The sequence below is a fragment of the Sphaerodactylus townsendi genome, linkage group LG11, assembly GCF_021028975.2.
Source record: "Sphaerodactylus townsendi isolate TG3544 linkage group LG11, MPM_Stown_v2.3, whole genome shotgun sequence".
In the NCBI taxonomy this organism is placed as follows: domain Eukaryota; kingdom Metazoa; phylum Chordata; class Lepidosauria; order Squamata; family Sphaerodactylidae; genus Sphaerodactylus; species Sphaerodactylus townsendi.
In genome coordinates, this window is record NC_059435.1 from 55,281,362 (window position 1) to 55,294,710 (window position 13,349).

General features: G+C 40.0%; 1 protein-coding gene across 1 annotated transcript in view; it reads left to right on the top strand.

The window, feature by feature from the left end:
• MALRD1 (MAM and LDL receptor class A domain containing 1) overlaps window positions 1-13,349 on the top strand; it is a 268,644-nt gene that overhangs the window by 158,162 nt on the left and 97,133 nt on the right. Inside the window, exon 23 of the mRNA XM_048510491.1 lies at window positions 8,739-8,867. Within this exon, the coding sequence (XP_048366448.1) occupies window positions 8,739-8,867 (129 nt within the window). The remainder of the gene's footprint in view (window positions 1-8,738; window positions 8,868-13,349) is intronic.

Here is a 13,349-nt window from a genome sequence, read left to right on the forward strand (position 1 = left end):
GGCCGGCAGGCGGAAAGTTTCATCTTCCCTTTCAGCCATAAGCTTGACGCTGTTCTGCGGGTTTCTCCTCAGCTACTTCGACGCTGCCCTCCGACCTCAGGGGTCGGAGGACAGCTGAGGGAGGGACTTAGGAGGCCAGCAGGACGGGCGACACACGGAGAGGTACATGGGAAAGGGGAAGGGGAAATAGCGTGTTCCCGGCGCGTTCGCACCGCGACCGGCCACTGGAAGACGCTTTCCCCTCAACAACAACCCTTTAAAGGGTTGTTGTTTAGGGCGGCCTGACGCCGCCCTGGGGGAGGGGGAGCGCAGTCAGGTCGGCGCTGCTGCATTGCAGCAGCTCCGCCTGTGCGAACGGCGGCCTGGGGGCGGCGTTTTTACCGCCCCCAGGCCGCCGTTTTTGGCCCGTGCGGAAAGGGCCCTAGAGTGTTGGGCTTGGATGTGGGAGAGCTGAATCCCCACTTTGCCATGGAAACTTGCTGAGTGACTTAGGACCACTCTAAGCCTAACCTACCTAACATATTTGTTACAAGATAAAACAGATGAAAGGTGAATGATGTAAGATGCTTTCGGTCCGCGTTGAAGAAAAAGGTGGGGTATTAATGAAGTAAATAAAGAAACGTGCTATTTTGACAGAGGTCCTGCTAATTAGGAAGGTTCCTTTACAAGTGTTTTTATCTTAAGAATGGAACATTCAGGAGCAGGCCGTAAAAACAAATGTCATTTGAATGAATGCTGTGTAGCTTCCATCACTTCTTGGTGCTGTCAGCCCCTGAAGAAAAATGAAAGAAGGAGCACCACCAACTAGAGGACAAACAACAAGAGAGAACTCAGTCAAGAAAGAAGATTTATTTGGGACTCAACAAAACTCTACATGACAGCAAAGTAATGCTTGATTGATGCATCCAAGTAAAAGTTGTGGCAGAATGGAGTACTTACATAGGATTCCATCCATGAGTAGATTTCAGTTTTGAACGCTTCCTTTGTTTTGTTTTGTTTTGTTTTAAACCCTCCCGCAAATACAAAGGCTCTACCTCATCCCTTTGCTTGCTGTGTTGGTTTTCTATTTACAGCAAGTTTTTACCATGGGGATGAATGCCAAAATATGATCCTCCATCTGGAGGTAGTACAGTTCATTATTTCTCCTCAGCCTTTTACCACCTCAGTCTCTTGCATGCATAAATCAAGTGTGGATCTTAAAGTACAAAAACTTTTCTTTGCATTGAACATGAGCATTGATGTAATTTTTTTGGAATTTTAAGGGAGAGGGGTTTTTTTATCATAGCTTATTATAATCCCTTGAAGGTGGTTCTAAATCTCATTTGGTGTTAGGTCTACCAGTTTGAATGTGGCTTTCACATACCTTAATTTAACACCTCTATCACACTGGTAAACTTCCTTGCCATTTCTGTACTTGATTTGCTCTTCATCAATTAACATCCAAGTTTGAAGTTCATTTTATCTGTTACAGAGAGAATTACATTTTGACATCTGTTCTGTAGCTTGTATTCACAGTCTATCGTAGCCAGTTGAAACTTGGTTATTGTAGGACCCACCTGGCAAAGCTGTGATGCCTTAAGCCAAAATTCATTATGAGTCAATATAATTTGTTAAGTCTGGTCTGTGTCAGAGTTGATGCCTGTCTTCAGATTAGATCTGGCCTTCTACTTGGCACATATGGCTGGATAAAATTCCCTACAGCTTTTGAGCTGAAACTGCACAATATTCAATATGACTTCTAGCTTCTGCCTGAGGAAATGTGTTATCTAAGGTTTACTATAAATGACTGTCAAGGTCATCCACAGCCATGGACTTTACTGATGTACATGCTGATAAAATGTTACTATTCCTATAAGTATCTGAGTATGTGGCACTGCATGCTAATACTATAAAGTCTAAAAATGAAAACAAAATGCCACCAGAATCCTTTTAAATTTACTTCATTGGTCATGGACTGAGTTTCATAATAAATATCTCTGGACTCATCCCTAAAATATATTTTAATTTGATCTTAGGAAATTTATAGTCAAGTGTCATCAATATGTGGATAACACCCAGCTCTATCTCTACATTTCATTAGAGTCAGGACAGGTGTTTCGTGTACTGGATTACTGCCTTGAACGCAGCTATGGGTCAAGGACCAAAAAACTGAGGCTGAATCCAGACAAGACAAAGATTTCCTATGTTCTGGGCTCCCAAGTCCGTGATATCATGAGGCACCTGGTTCTGGATGCAGTTGTATTGCCCCAGAAGGACCTGGTTCGAGATCTAGAGGTGCCCTTGGATTCATTGCTGTCCTTTGAAGTTCAGCTGATGGTGGTGGCCATGGGGTTTTTCCAGCAGCTCTGTCTAGTTCGCCAGCTCCACCCATTTTGCACAAAGAGGACCTAGCCAAAGTTTTACATGTTCTGGAAACCTCTCAATTGAACTGGATTCTGAATTATAACAGATTTTATACTTTTGACTCTTTGGCTGATTATGCACAAGGTGTTTGTGGTTTGGTCGAGGCAATTGTCCATCTCTTCAAGATTTATTCTGCAGACATATGTCCTTTAGCCCCGCTTTCACTTTCCACTCTTTCCATGCCAAGCAAGTCCACTTATAGCATGATTTTAATTTTGCTTCACTTCCAGGGCAGGATAGATTTGCCAGCGGGCACAGCTTTGCCCCAAGCCTCTTCCTTCCATCCACAGCCAGCCCACCAAGACACTGCTTTGCACACTTTCCACTTGCCTTCCTCCTTGTTGCTGACTATTTCCCACTTCTTGTCCTGCCATATAATTTCTATTGTCCATGGCCTCCCTAGTCCTGCATATCTTTAGGCCTTTAGATTTTAAAAAATTAAATAACCATATAGCTGGATCGGTAAATTGATATTAACACTAAAAAAGTAAAAATAATAAGACTAGTCCATCAGTCCAAACACCCGATTTGCCCTTGTATTTGATCAACAAACGGACGTCTCCAGCCTCGTAGTTTTATACATAAGCAATCAGTGATTCCAGACCACACTGGGAAAAACTTGTCTGTCTTGATGTTTACATCAGGAGAAAAATTATTGCGAACCTGGGGAGCTTAGAAAACTGAAATCCTCGTTGTCTTTTTTGGTTTTGCAGTTTGTGCACTGCCATTACTCCCCTCTCACCACCATAAAAGACAATCAGTGTTCAAGCAAAATATACGGATGCCAAATTCAAGACTTTTCTGTAACAGCCTTTTTCATGTCAATGTATCAATGTATCAATCTATCAATATATGGATAGATTGATATATTATATAATAGCACACATGCATAATAGAGAACCCACAAAACATCCCTCCCCCTTCCTCCCCCGGGATACAAGCAAAAATCCAACTGATGGGTAATGCCTGCCCCATGGTAGATTACAATGCTGAACGTCCCCCGAAACAAAGACTCCCCAACCAATTCTCTTTGGAGTTGCGGGAACCTCGCCATGTGTAATAGGCCTTTGACTCCTTTTGAAAATATGCTAGAAAGATTATCCATCTCTGTTTTTTATCTTGTGGTCTGAATATGTCTGCCAGTTGCCAATTGCATTTGTAACCCAGTTCTACCTGTCTCAATATGACTTTGTGTGAACATGATTACATTTGGTAGCTATCTTCAAATGCCATTGATTATGTGATGTGGCTGACATTTTTCAGACGTATACAAAGTATCCATGGCTTGCCCATCAATAGTATGTTATAAATTCAAGAGGCCTTGCAGGATTTTGATTTGTGATGGGCAAGAAAATAATAAGGCAACAGCAACCATAAAAGAAGCGAGGAGGCTAAGTCCAAAGCGATAAAGATGTGGTTTGTATATATTAAAGATTATATTAAAAATTATAGCACGCATGTATAATAGAGAACCCACAAAACATCCTGCTCACTTCCTATATTACATTTTAACCATGTTATTGATTCTATTGTGGGAGGAATCGAGAAACAATAGTGTGATCTTTTCATTGGCACAAAAGCCATAGTACTTATAAAACTATAAATCATAATAGTACTTAACATTCATATATGCACTTTAGAGCATTCAAAGTGATTCACATACATTAGTACCATATTCTTTACCCTGCAGAGTAGGTTAAGTACTCAAAAATAGATGTACATATCAAGAACATTTCCATGTGGACTGTTATAAAGGAATATATTTTTGTAACCTGCAAATAATCTACATGCGAAATCTCTAAAATGGCATTGGTTACATATGTATTTTGTATTTTGTATGCCTTTTTACACTGAAGAAAAGTTTGCAAAATGGAGTTGCGATTATGTTATTTGGTTTCCAGAAGCTAGTAGAGAAATATGTTGCAAACTTATAAATCCAATATAACATTCCATCAATAAGATAAAAACAGGATAAAAATACACAAAGTAAAACACTTTGATCTGTAAAAGCATTTCACTCTCTAGAAGAAGAAGAAGAGGAGGAGGAGTTTGGATTTATATCCCCCCTTTCTCTCCTGTAGGAGACTCAAAGGGGCTTACAATCTCCTTGCCCTTCCCCCCTCACAACAAACACCCTGTGAGGTAGGTGGGGCTGAGAGAGCTCTGAGAAGCTGTGACTAGCCCAAGGTCACCCAGCTGGCATGTGTGGGAGTGTACAGGCTAATCTAAATTCCCCAGATAAGCCTCCACAGCTCAGGCGGCAGAGCGGGGAATCAAACCCGGTTCCTCCAGATTAGATACACGAGCTCTTAACCTCCTACGCCACTGCTGCTCTACCAAATGCCCTTTGAAATAAAACCATTTTATATGCCTTCTTTGAAGGTTTTTAAACAGAGGCTGGAGGGGGAGGGTTGGAGAGGGGGAAGGTGGGGGAAAAGGCCCATCATCTGGTTGTGGCGCATTTGCCCTGGGGGTGAAGGAAAGAGAGGGATGGGGAAAAGAACATCATCTGGTCAAAGCCTACCCACCCTTTGGAGGAGGAGGAAGGAAGGGAGAAGAAAGGTCCTGTTATCTGCCATGTTTTTATGTTGCAACCTGCCCAGAGCCCTGCAGGGATAGGGCGGGATATAAATAAAATAAATATATGCACAGTGAAGAGGCCCTCTGTACCCACTCTGCTAAGCCATTCCAAAAAACTGGGCCTACCACAAAAAAATAATCCATTATCCAGTAGTTGCCAGACAATTGTAAGGGAGAACAAGGAGAATGCAATTTCAATAAGCCTTTATTGGCATACAGAATATACAATATAAATACAGTTAAAATTACTAGATAAAACTTCACACTGGATCATAAGTTCAGCTCGCAAACCTCAGCCAGAAACTTTGCCACTGCGAGACAACAGTCAAGGTCATTGCAGTTTAAGAGCATATTTACTTTATCAAGCTCTGTCAGGGTTTTCATAGAGTCAATGATTGGTACTAATAAGCTGGATCTTGGTTTCTGGTAAAGTGGGCAGTGGAGGAGAATGTGTGCAATGGAATCCAACTGCCCTGGGCTGCAGGGGCAAAGCCTCTTATCACAGACCCTTGAGTCTTCCTCTCTGTGGAGCAGGGATGTATGAATATTAAACTCCTAGCCAGCATGTAGGCTCTCCTATATATAGGGCTGGTAAGCGCAGCCATGAGCATAGTAGGCTGGCTTTCCCTGCACAAATGGAATTGCTGCACGCTCATTGGCGAAAGCAGGATTTGTTGGCCAAGCTCTGCAGTTGTTGATAATCCATTTCTAGTAGCCAGCCTTTTGATGAGGGCAAATGTTCCAGTACTGGTTAGCATAGCCCAGAGAGTCACTATCATAGCCCTATTCCGCAATCTTTTGTTATAACTGTTGTGCACCATTTAGAGTGATGGAGTTCTCTCAAGGTGAGTTGCGTCAGTGAGTTGTCGGAGCTTTGATAGTGAATATGCATCCAAAATTTTATGATGTTTAACCAGATAGTGGCCTCTATAGAGTATTGGCCAGATTCTAGACATAGAATCTGCATATGGGACGCAGTTTGGCACGCCAAATAATTTATGCAGAAATTTAGAATGGAATGATCTAATGGCACTGTTGCTGGGTGTTAGCCACATGGGCGCTCCATAAAGCAGTTGTGCTCTCGCCCTTACTTTGAAAACTTGCAGAGCTGGGGGAATATATTGGTTGCCCCTAGAATGATAAAACCACAAGGAGAATGCATATGGGGCCTAGGAGTATATGACAAGATGTGGTTTGTCAAGCATGAGGCCCTTGGCTATGAAGGCACTACGTTTTTAAAAATCCTTATTAAAATTGAAAACCACCCCCCCCAACCTCAGTCAAAAGTCAATCTGCAATCAACTTCAGTTTGCTAAACTGAAAAGTCAACAATTAACTTAGCTTTTTAAAAAAACCCAATTTTAACTTTTCTGAGTCTCCAACATAAAGTAATGTACTTATTGAACTACTGAATTAATTTGCAAAACTATTGCTTCCATTATTCAAAATTCTTCCAGGTTTTACATAGGCTCTCAGTTATCCAGAAGTGTTAAGATTATTTGCCATTTACTAACATTTTCAGGAAATATTTCTGGGCCTCTGCTTTGTAGTAATCCCAGTAGGTGGGTTTGAGTTGGACCCATTCCATTCTCTCCAATAATTTGGAAATTATTGGCATACTCTGAAGAACTCATTTGACTTTCATTGAGCAAAATGAATTTTTAAGGCTTAACCTTGATGCGATCAAATTCCCAGGTTTGCCATGCCACAGCATGTGCTGTTCTTTCAGTACTTTTCATTCTCTGTAGTTCAGCAACTCACCATAGGTTGTCCTATGAATACGCTTGAGAGGCACAGCAGGTGAAAACAGGAAATTCTTTAAAAATGCATTCATTTGCTGTACCGTTACACTATCTTGCTTTGTCTTTTTAAAAAATTCCAACATTTTATTCCTGGCTGATTGGAAGGAAAGTTGTAAAATTTGTTTTGGTAAAAGCAACATTCCTTTCTTTTATCTGCGGCACTCTTTGTACAGTTGGTGTGTACATTTGAGTTCTTTTGGGATTTAACAGATATTTTGTATTTAACATGAGGGAATGTTCTTCATTATAATGTTTTGGAACTAATTTATTTTCCCATAGTAAAATAGCAAGGTTCAAGGAATACCTGCTTCTATTTATGACAGTGAAGGAAAACACACATGTTTTTAAAGGATTGTCCTCATTTCTGCCTAAGAAGCAACTCTAGAACTCCAACACCTGTCCTGTGTTTTAAAAAACCATGTCTAGAGGCAATGCTGCTGGTGGAATTTTATGCAGGATTCCCTGTCTTTGTATACTACGTCGGGGTATGCATGCGGTAAAGCCAAACTGGTAAAAAAGGATGTTTTTTTCAGCTGAAAAAATTGTGTTTAAAACAGTAGCCAGCGATCCTGTTACCAAAAAATATGGGGGGGGGGGGAGGCTTCAATTTTGCAACCAATAAAGCAATAGAATCTTTTTTTAAAAAACCACTTTGGCACATTGCATCATGTTCAGCACTGTAATGTTTAACTCCTCCCCCCTTCACTTCCATTATAGTCTATGGTGAATCTTTCCAAGGCTATGGGAAGGCTGGTTTTTAATGTAGAGGCACCAAATTTGTAGCTTAGCAGTTGCTCGATCTCCTTAGAATAGACTCCATGTTTGGTAAAGATTGGGTCAGGAGGTCCAATTTTATGGGGTCCCAAATACGGCATCCCATATGTCCCTCCAAAATACCTTAAAGATTTCATTGTCTTATTTAAAAAGCTATATTTGTTTCCATACTGACTATGTCATATTTGTCTCTAGAACCCTAGGTTGCAACCCCCTCAGACTTTTACTTTTACTGTGTACTTTTGTTTTTCTTTTCCTCTTGTTTTTGGAACAATAACAATAACCAATGTTTTGTATGTTTTTGTCCATCTTCATGTCACATAATTGTCATTTCTTCCGTAAGTATAATTTAAGTGGGAAACAGATTTCAATTTTTTTTCATGGCCCCCTATTTCATTTTGTCACTAAGTCAGTATATTGTTTTGCTTTCAAGTATTTGCAGGGTACATCTCACTCCCCCTCATCTATTTCCTCTTTCCCTGAAAACGCCATATCCTCTCTGCTTTTCATGCCTCCTTCCCTTCCCACCCACCCAATTTAACTTTACCCCTCCCGCCAGTCTTCAGTTTTCCATTCTCTCCTACCTCTGGAAGCTCTTGGTTGTTTTTGTTGTGTAGATATGGTTTTATTTTGAAAAAAATGTTCCCAAGAATGTGATACATCAACATACTAAAATGAGCCAAATCTGACATTGTATGAATGTGGTGATTAGTAGACATTATATTTCATTGCACTGTGTCTAAAAAGATGTCTGGAATCCACTGACATTTAAATATAGCTTAGGATAATATAGTGAAGGGTGCTGCCATATGAAAATGTCAAGAAAACTCTGCTATAAGTGAATACACTTGCATATAGACAATGGGATTCTACACATTTCCAACTTTACTGTGAATGTTACACTTTCTCAAATCTGGAGAACAAATAAGGCAAAAAATAACTTTTCTGGTGCTGAACTGAATTCCCATCTATTTAATCCTTCCTTATCCATTAAGCGTTGATTGTGGACAATAGAGCAGTCCAATCAGGTACAAGCGATCATTAAAAGTGAGTGGGACAGAATAACATCTGCTTGAAGCTGTAAATCACTAAAGCTGTGGTATGTGATAGGTAAACAAATCGGAAAGGACAGTGTTTGATTTAACTAAAGTATTGATTGAGCTGTCATCTCGGTTTCAGTTGAAGAGGATTCTGGGGTGTGCCCGGCTATTACTGACTTTGTGTGTTGGAACAAGAATTGCATTGAGTCCCACCTTATTTGTGATTACAAGGATGACTGTGGAGACTGGTCAGATGAAGCTGACTGCAGTAAGTACTTTCAATATGCATTCAAATGAGCTGCAATTTGCTTTAGCCTAGCTGTGGTAATTTAGATTCTTATTCGGAGTATGCTGCTTTTCTGCTAGTTCTCTCAAACCCAGAGATTTGTTGTTTTCGTATACCTGGAGACATTTGCTGAACAGAAATATATCCGGTTGCAGGCCTGACTTGCAACTAATTCAGACATTCTCAAGGGTTTTTCTTCCATTGCCATCAACAGGGAAATAAAGTTTTTTGAACCTCAGAGTCTAGCGTGCTGCATAGATTAATTACATTTTAGTTCAATGGCATTCTCTCAAATTAGCCGAAAAAGTGTAGATAGTGTATTACTTGATTTTTTGCATCAAAGGCTGATTCCGCATGGGCCAAAAAAAGCAGTGTGAGAATGGTGTGAAAATGGTGTAAAAGGGTTTAAAACGGTGTAAAAAGGTTTATACTGTTTTCACACCGTTTTCACACCACTGTTTTTGGCCCGTGTGGAATCAGCCAAAGTGACAGTGAAGCAGAAGCTTTAAGAACAGTAAGGAATAATTTTGTGAGGCACTGCTAGGGAAAACAATATGTGAATGAACTGGTCTGTTTTGAACGTGATGTTAGTTGGCTGGATGTTTTCACTGAGCTTGTGTGATATTGTGTCGCTGTCATTGCCTGTGGTGCACATATCTTACAGATTGGATAGTGTTTCTTGTGACAGCCTGAAAAATGCCAAAATTTGTTCCCAGAAATGGGAACATGCTGCTTGCAGCAAGCATATGCTTTTTTTTTTTGTCCTGACTGACATGGAGACCCACTGGAGAGTGATTCTGATGATTTTGTAGAGTGGTACACACTCACACACACATTCATGTAGAAGGCAAGTATTTTAAAGAATGAAATTGACATGAATTCATGATTCTGATGGGTAGTACACTCCCACACCCAAATTTATCTAAAAGGCAAATATTTTAAATGAAATTGACATGAATTACAACTGCTTTTCAGATGACAGTGATCCGCTGCTTAACATTTAATAATATGTCTGATAAAATGTTAGACAAAACTAAAAAGGAGACCAAATTCTGAAAGCCAGATGTATCTTGTTTCTTCCTGTGAGAATCAAACCCATTAAAAATTGCACCACTTTTAACTTTATTTTTAATCACTTGTTCATCAATAATGCATAAATGCTACAAAGTTGTGTAAATAAAATAAAATAAAATCATGCATGGCAATAAAACTGAGGTAAATGGAACTGATTACAAATGAAATTCAAAAGAGATATTGTATTTTCTCATCCCTAAGTGACTGCCAAAGAGGGAACCAGACAAGCCTTCCAGGGTAGGGTGTTCCACATTGGAGTACCATCACCTGTTGTTTCCAAAGACATACAATACAGCAGCTCACTGAAGCAGAATGTAAGCTTACTGAACCTAAGTAGATCTGTTCAGTGCTTAGATGGCAGACTTTCTGGAAACCCTGTGTACCCTGACAGAAACACCATGATGGAGGAAGATCAGGATATAAATGCCATGAATAATCTATTAGATAAATTGCGTCTATTAGAAAAATGGTAAAGTACAGGAGGGATCATGTTGGAGAAAGGGCTCCCTAAGGTAATTTTCTTTGCATCACTGCAGAATCCTTGCGTATTGCGGTAATACCGGGATCTGTAGGTTACCTTAACAAATTTTGCTGGCCACAAACCCTTTTTTCAATCTTCCAAACTGATGTTTCATGATAGCGGCTGCTTGTTTTATCGCGGACAAGTCTCCTTGAAAGTGAAGCAGATTGCAGATGAAGCCAATGTTGACTAAAACAAAACTGATTATCACAGGACTCAGCGGGAATTACCAGTCACATAGAACATAGACTGACTGCGGGACAGTCGATTATCAAATACAATGATGAGATAAAACATGATTACTTAACATATATTCTACGTATGTTCTACATATATTACTGTCTTCCAGAGGCGTAGCAAGGGGGGAAAGTGTCCTCTGCCACCATCCTGCCCCTCTGCGAAATCCGCTTCTCGGTTCCATCCCGGTAATGCCCCTGCCATGTCCCTTTCGGTGAACACCTTCACCACACTTCCATTGGTGGCATGCTTCTAGCGCGTCGCGACACACCCTCTAACCCCTTGGAGATACACCTCTGCTGTCTTCCTATGCCTGCCTGTTCACTAAAAGTATCACCATATGGCAGAGTCATAGCTGGGCAGGAGTGTGCCCGGGGCATTTCAGAAACACTTCCACTTTGAAAAACACTTTTTGTAAATGCGTTCCTTGAAATGTTTTTACAGCAACAAAAAAGAAAGAAAGCATCACTCCTGAAACCTAATGCTCTGTAAAGATCCCTCTGCAAACCAATGAAGATCATGATTTATTCCATAAATGCTATTACAGGATATGGTGCTTGCTAGTGGTTTTTGAAAGCATTCCCTGAAGGATTGTTGATAGCATCTGCTTTCCTTTCTTATTCGGACAATGAATAGAAACATGCAATCTCATAAATCAGTTTGAGCCTCCATAAAGCAACCCAAACTTTGTAACAATGGATGAAAGGTTTTTGTAGGGGAAGAAAAAGTACCAGTAGAGCAGACATTAAAAGCAGAGAGCCAAGCTCAATAACTTGCTTTTAACAATAGGCTGTGAGAGGAGAGGTCACAAGGGGGCCACAACCTTTCTGAGATGGGGCCACTTTAAGCGCCAGTATTAACTTCAATACATTGCGTTTTGACTTTTTGCAATCTTCCTTTTCTCCAGCCTTGGCAGTTCATGGACTCCTTGGCTACCAGTGAATGGAAAGGTACCATCCTATGTGGCAATGACAGTGCATTCCCTCATATTTATGACTTTTTGGCAGCTAGAGTTCTGCCCTTGCTTTGTGAACAATAATACAATGGTCAGAAGAGGATAAGCCGGAAAAGTGCACAACGTTCTGGCCCGGCTCGGTCTTGTAGGCAAAGAAAATGACCTTTGGCTCTTAGACCCCTTAGCATTAGCGCCCCGCTTGAAAAGCCTGTTTCGCCTTTGACGCTGAGCACCTCTTATAGAAAACAGACTGAAATTTTCCAGTTTCTTGTTCAATTGTATTTTGTCATTTTCCTCTTTATGTTCTATCTATAGCTTTCCCCCTCTTTATATGCTGAGAGTGCAAAGTGCCAAGGAGAAGGCTGGTTGTATATTTCCAATGCATTTTCTCAATTCAGCTCAGCCTTTACGATCCATGATTAGAGAATAATGTCGTTTATAATAATCGTATTAAGCAATACTTAATATTGGTAATGTATAATGTTTAAAACACAAAATAAAATACTAGGTTATTAAAACTGAACCACAATTTTCTGCCATATTGAACAAAAACTTGCTACTTTAAAGGTTGTTTCATGGGAGCAAAGAGATATAAAAGTGGTTTCTTCTTCGGTAGACAAAATTGTAGAAATGTACCAAGTTCTAATTTCCTGATAGAAACTGCAATATAATAGCAGGCATCCAATGGTTTCTATCATTCCCGATTGGCACAGACAATGGCGAAGGTCATAAGGAATGTGGGTATATCTTCCTTCTGATGCATTTTCTCAGATGGTTACAATTGAGGACCTCAGGAACTAGGTTCAGATCCAGATTCTCAAATGAATCTCACAGAGTTATCTATTTATTTAAAGTTATTTATTTAAAACTTTTCTGCATTGCCTTTCCATCCAAATGGGCTTCAGCTGCAAGGACAATATGCTACTTTGAGTTCCATGAAGAAAGGGCAGAATAAAGATTGATAGAGTCATGATTATGCCTCAATTATGACTAAAATAAACAATTTTAATCCCACAATCATATATGCTAATCATTACTTTTTTGTATGAATATGGATTAAATGCACCTGGCTTTTTTCCTCTATTGACAACCAAATTTGACTCAGTAGCATTATATTTCCACTAATCAGAACAAAAACACATTTGCACAGGCGAGAAATAATGGAACTGCTGCTATGTGATTAAAGGCAAAGCAAGGAAGGAAGCCGTGATTTATTTATTTATTTATTTTGCAGTGTAGACTTAAATACAACTTGACTGCCTTCCAGTCTGAGATTCCCAGTCATGGAACTCAGGTGGAAGAAAGCACACCTTGCAAGCAGGTTCTGTTCTCCCAAAGTGTATTCAATGACATGTTGGTTTTATGAATAGCAGGTCTCCTAGTTGATGAACTATCTAGTCAAATGCCTTGACATACTGAAATGAAAGCAATTTTAAAGAAAAATGGAAGAGTCCTTTTTCTATCACCTTTAAATAGACTTGAGTTTACATCAAAAAGAAAAGAATGCCAGCCAGATTCAAACAAGCTGCTGACTTCATCACCCCTGCACATGCTGTTCTCAAATATTCATTGTAAACAATCTGTGCAGACTATGCTGGCAACACATTAGAACTGAATTCCTGTAGCCAGGTGATCTTTTTATAAAGATGAAATCATGAGGCACAATCGAACCTAAGTT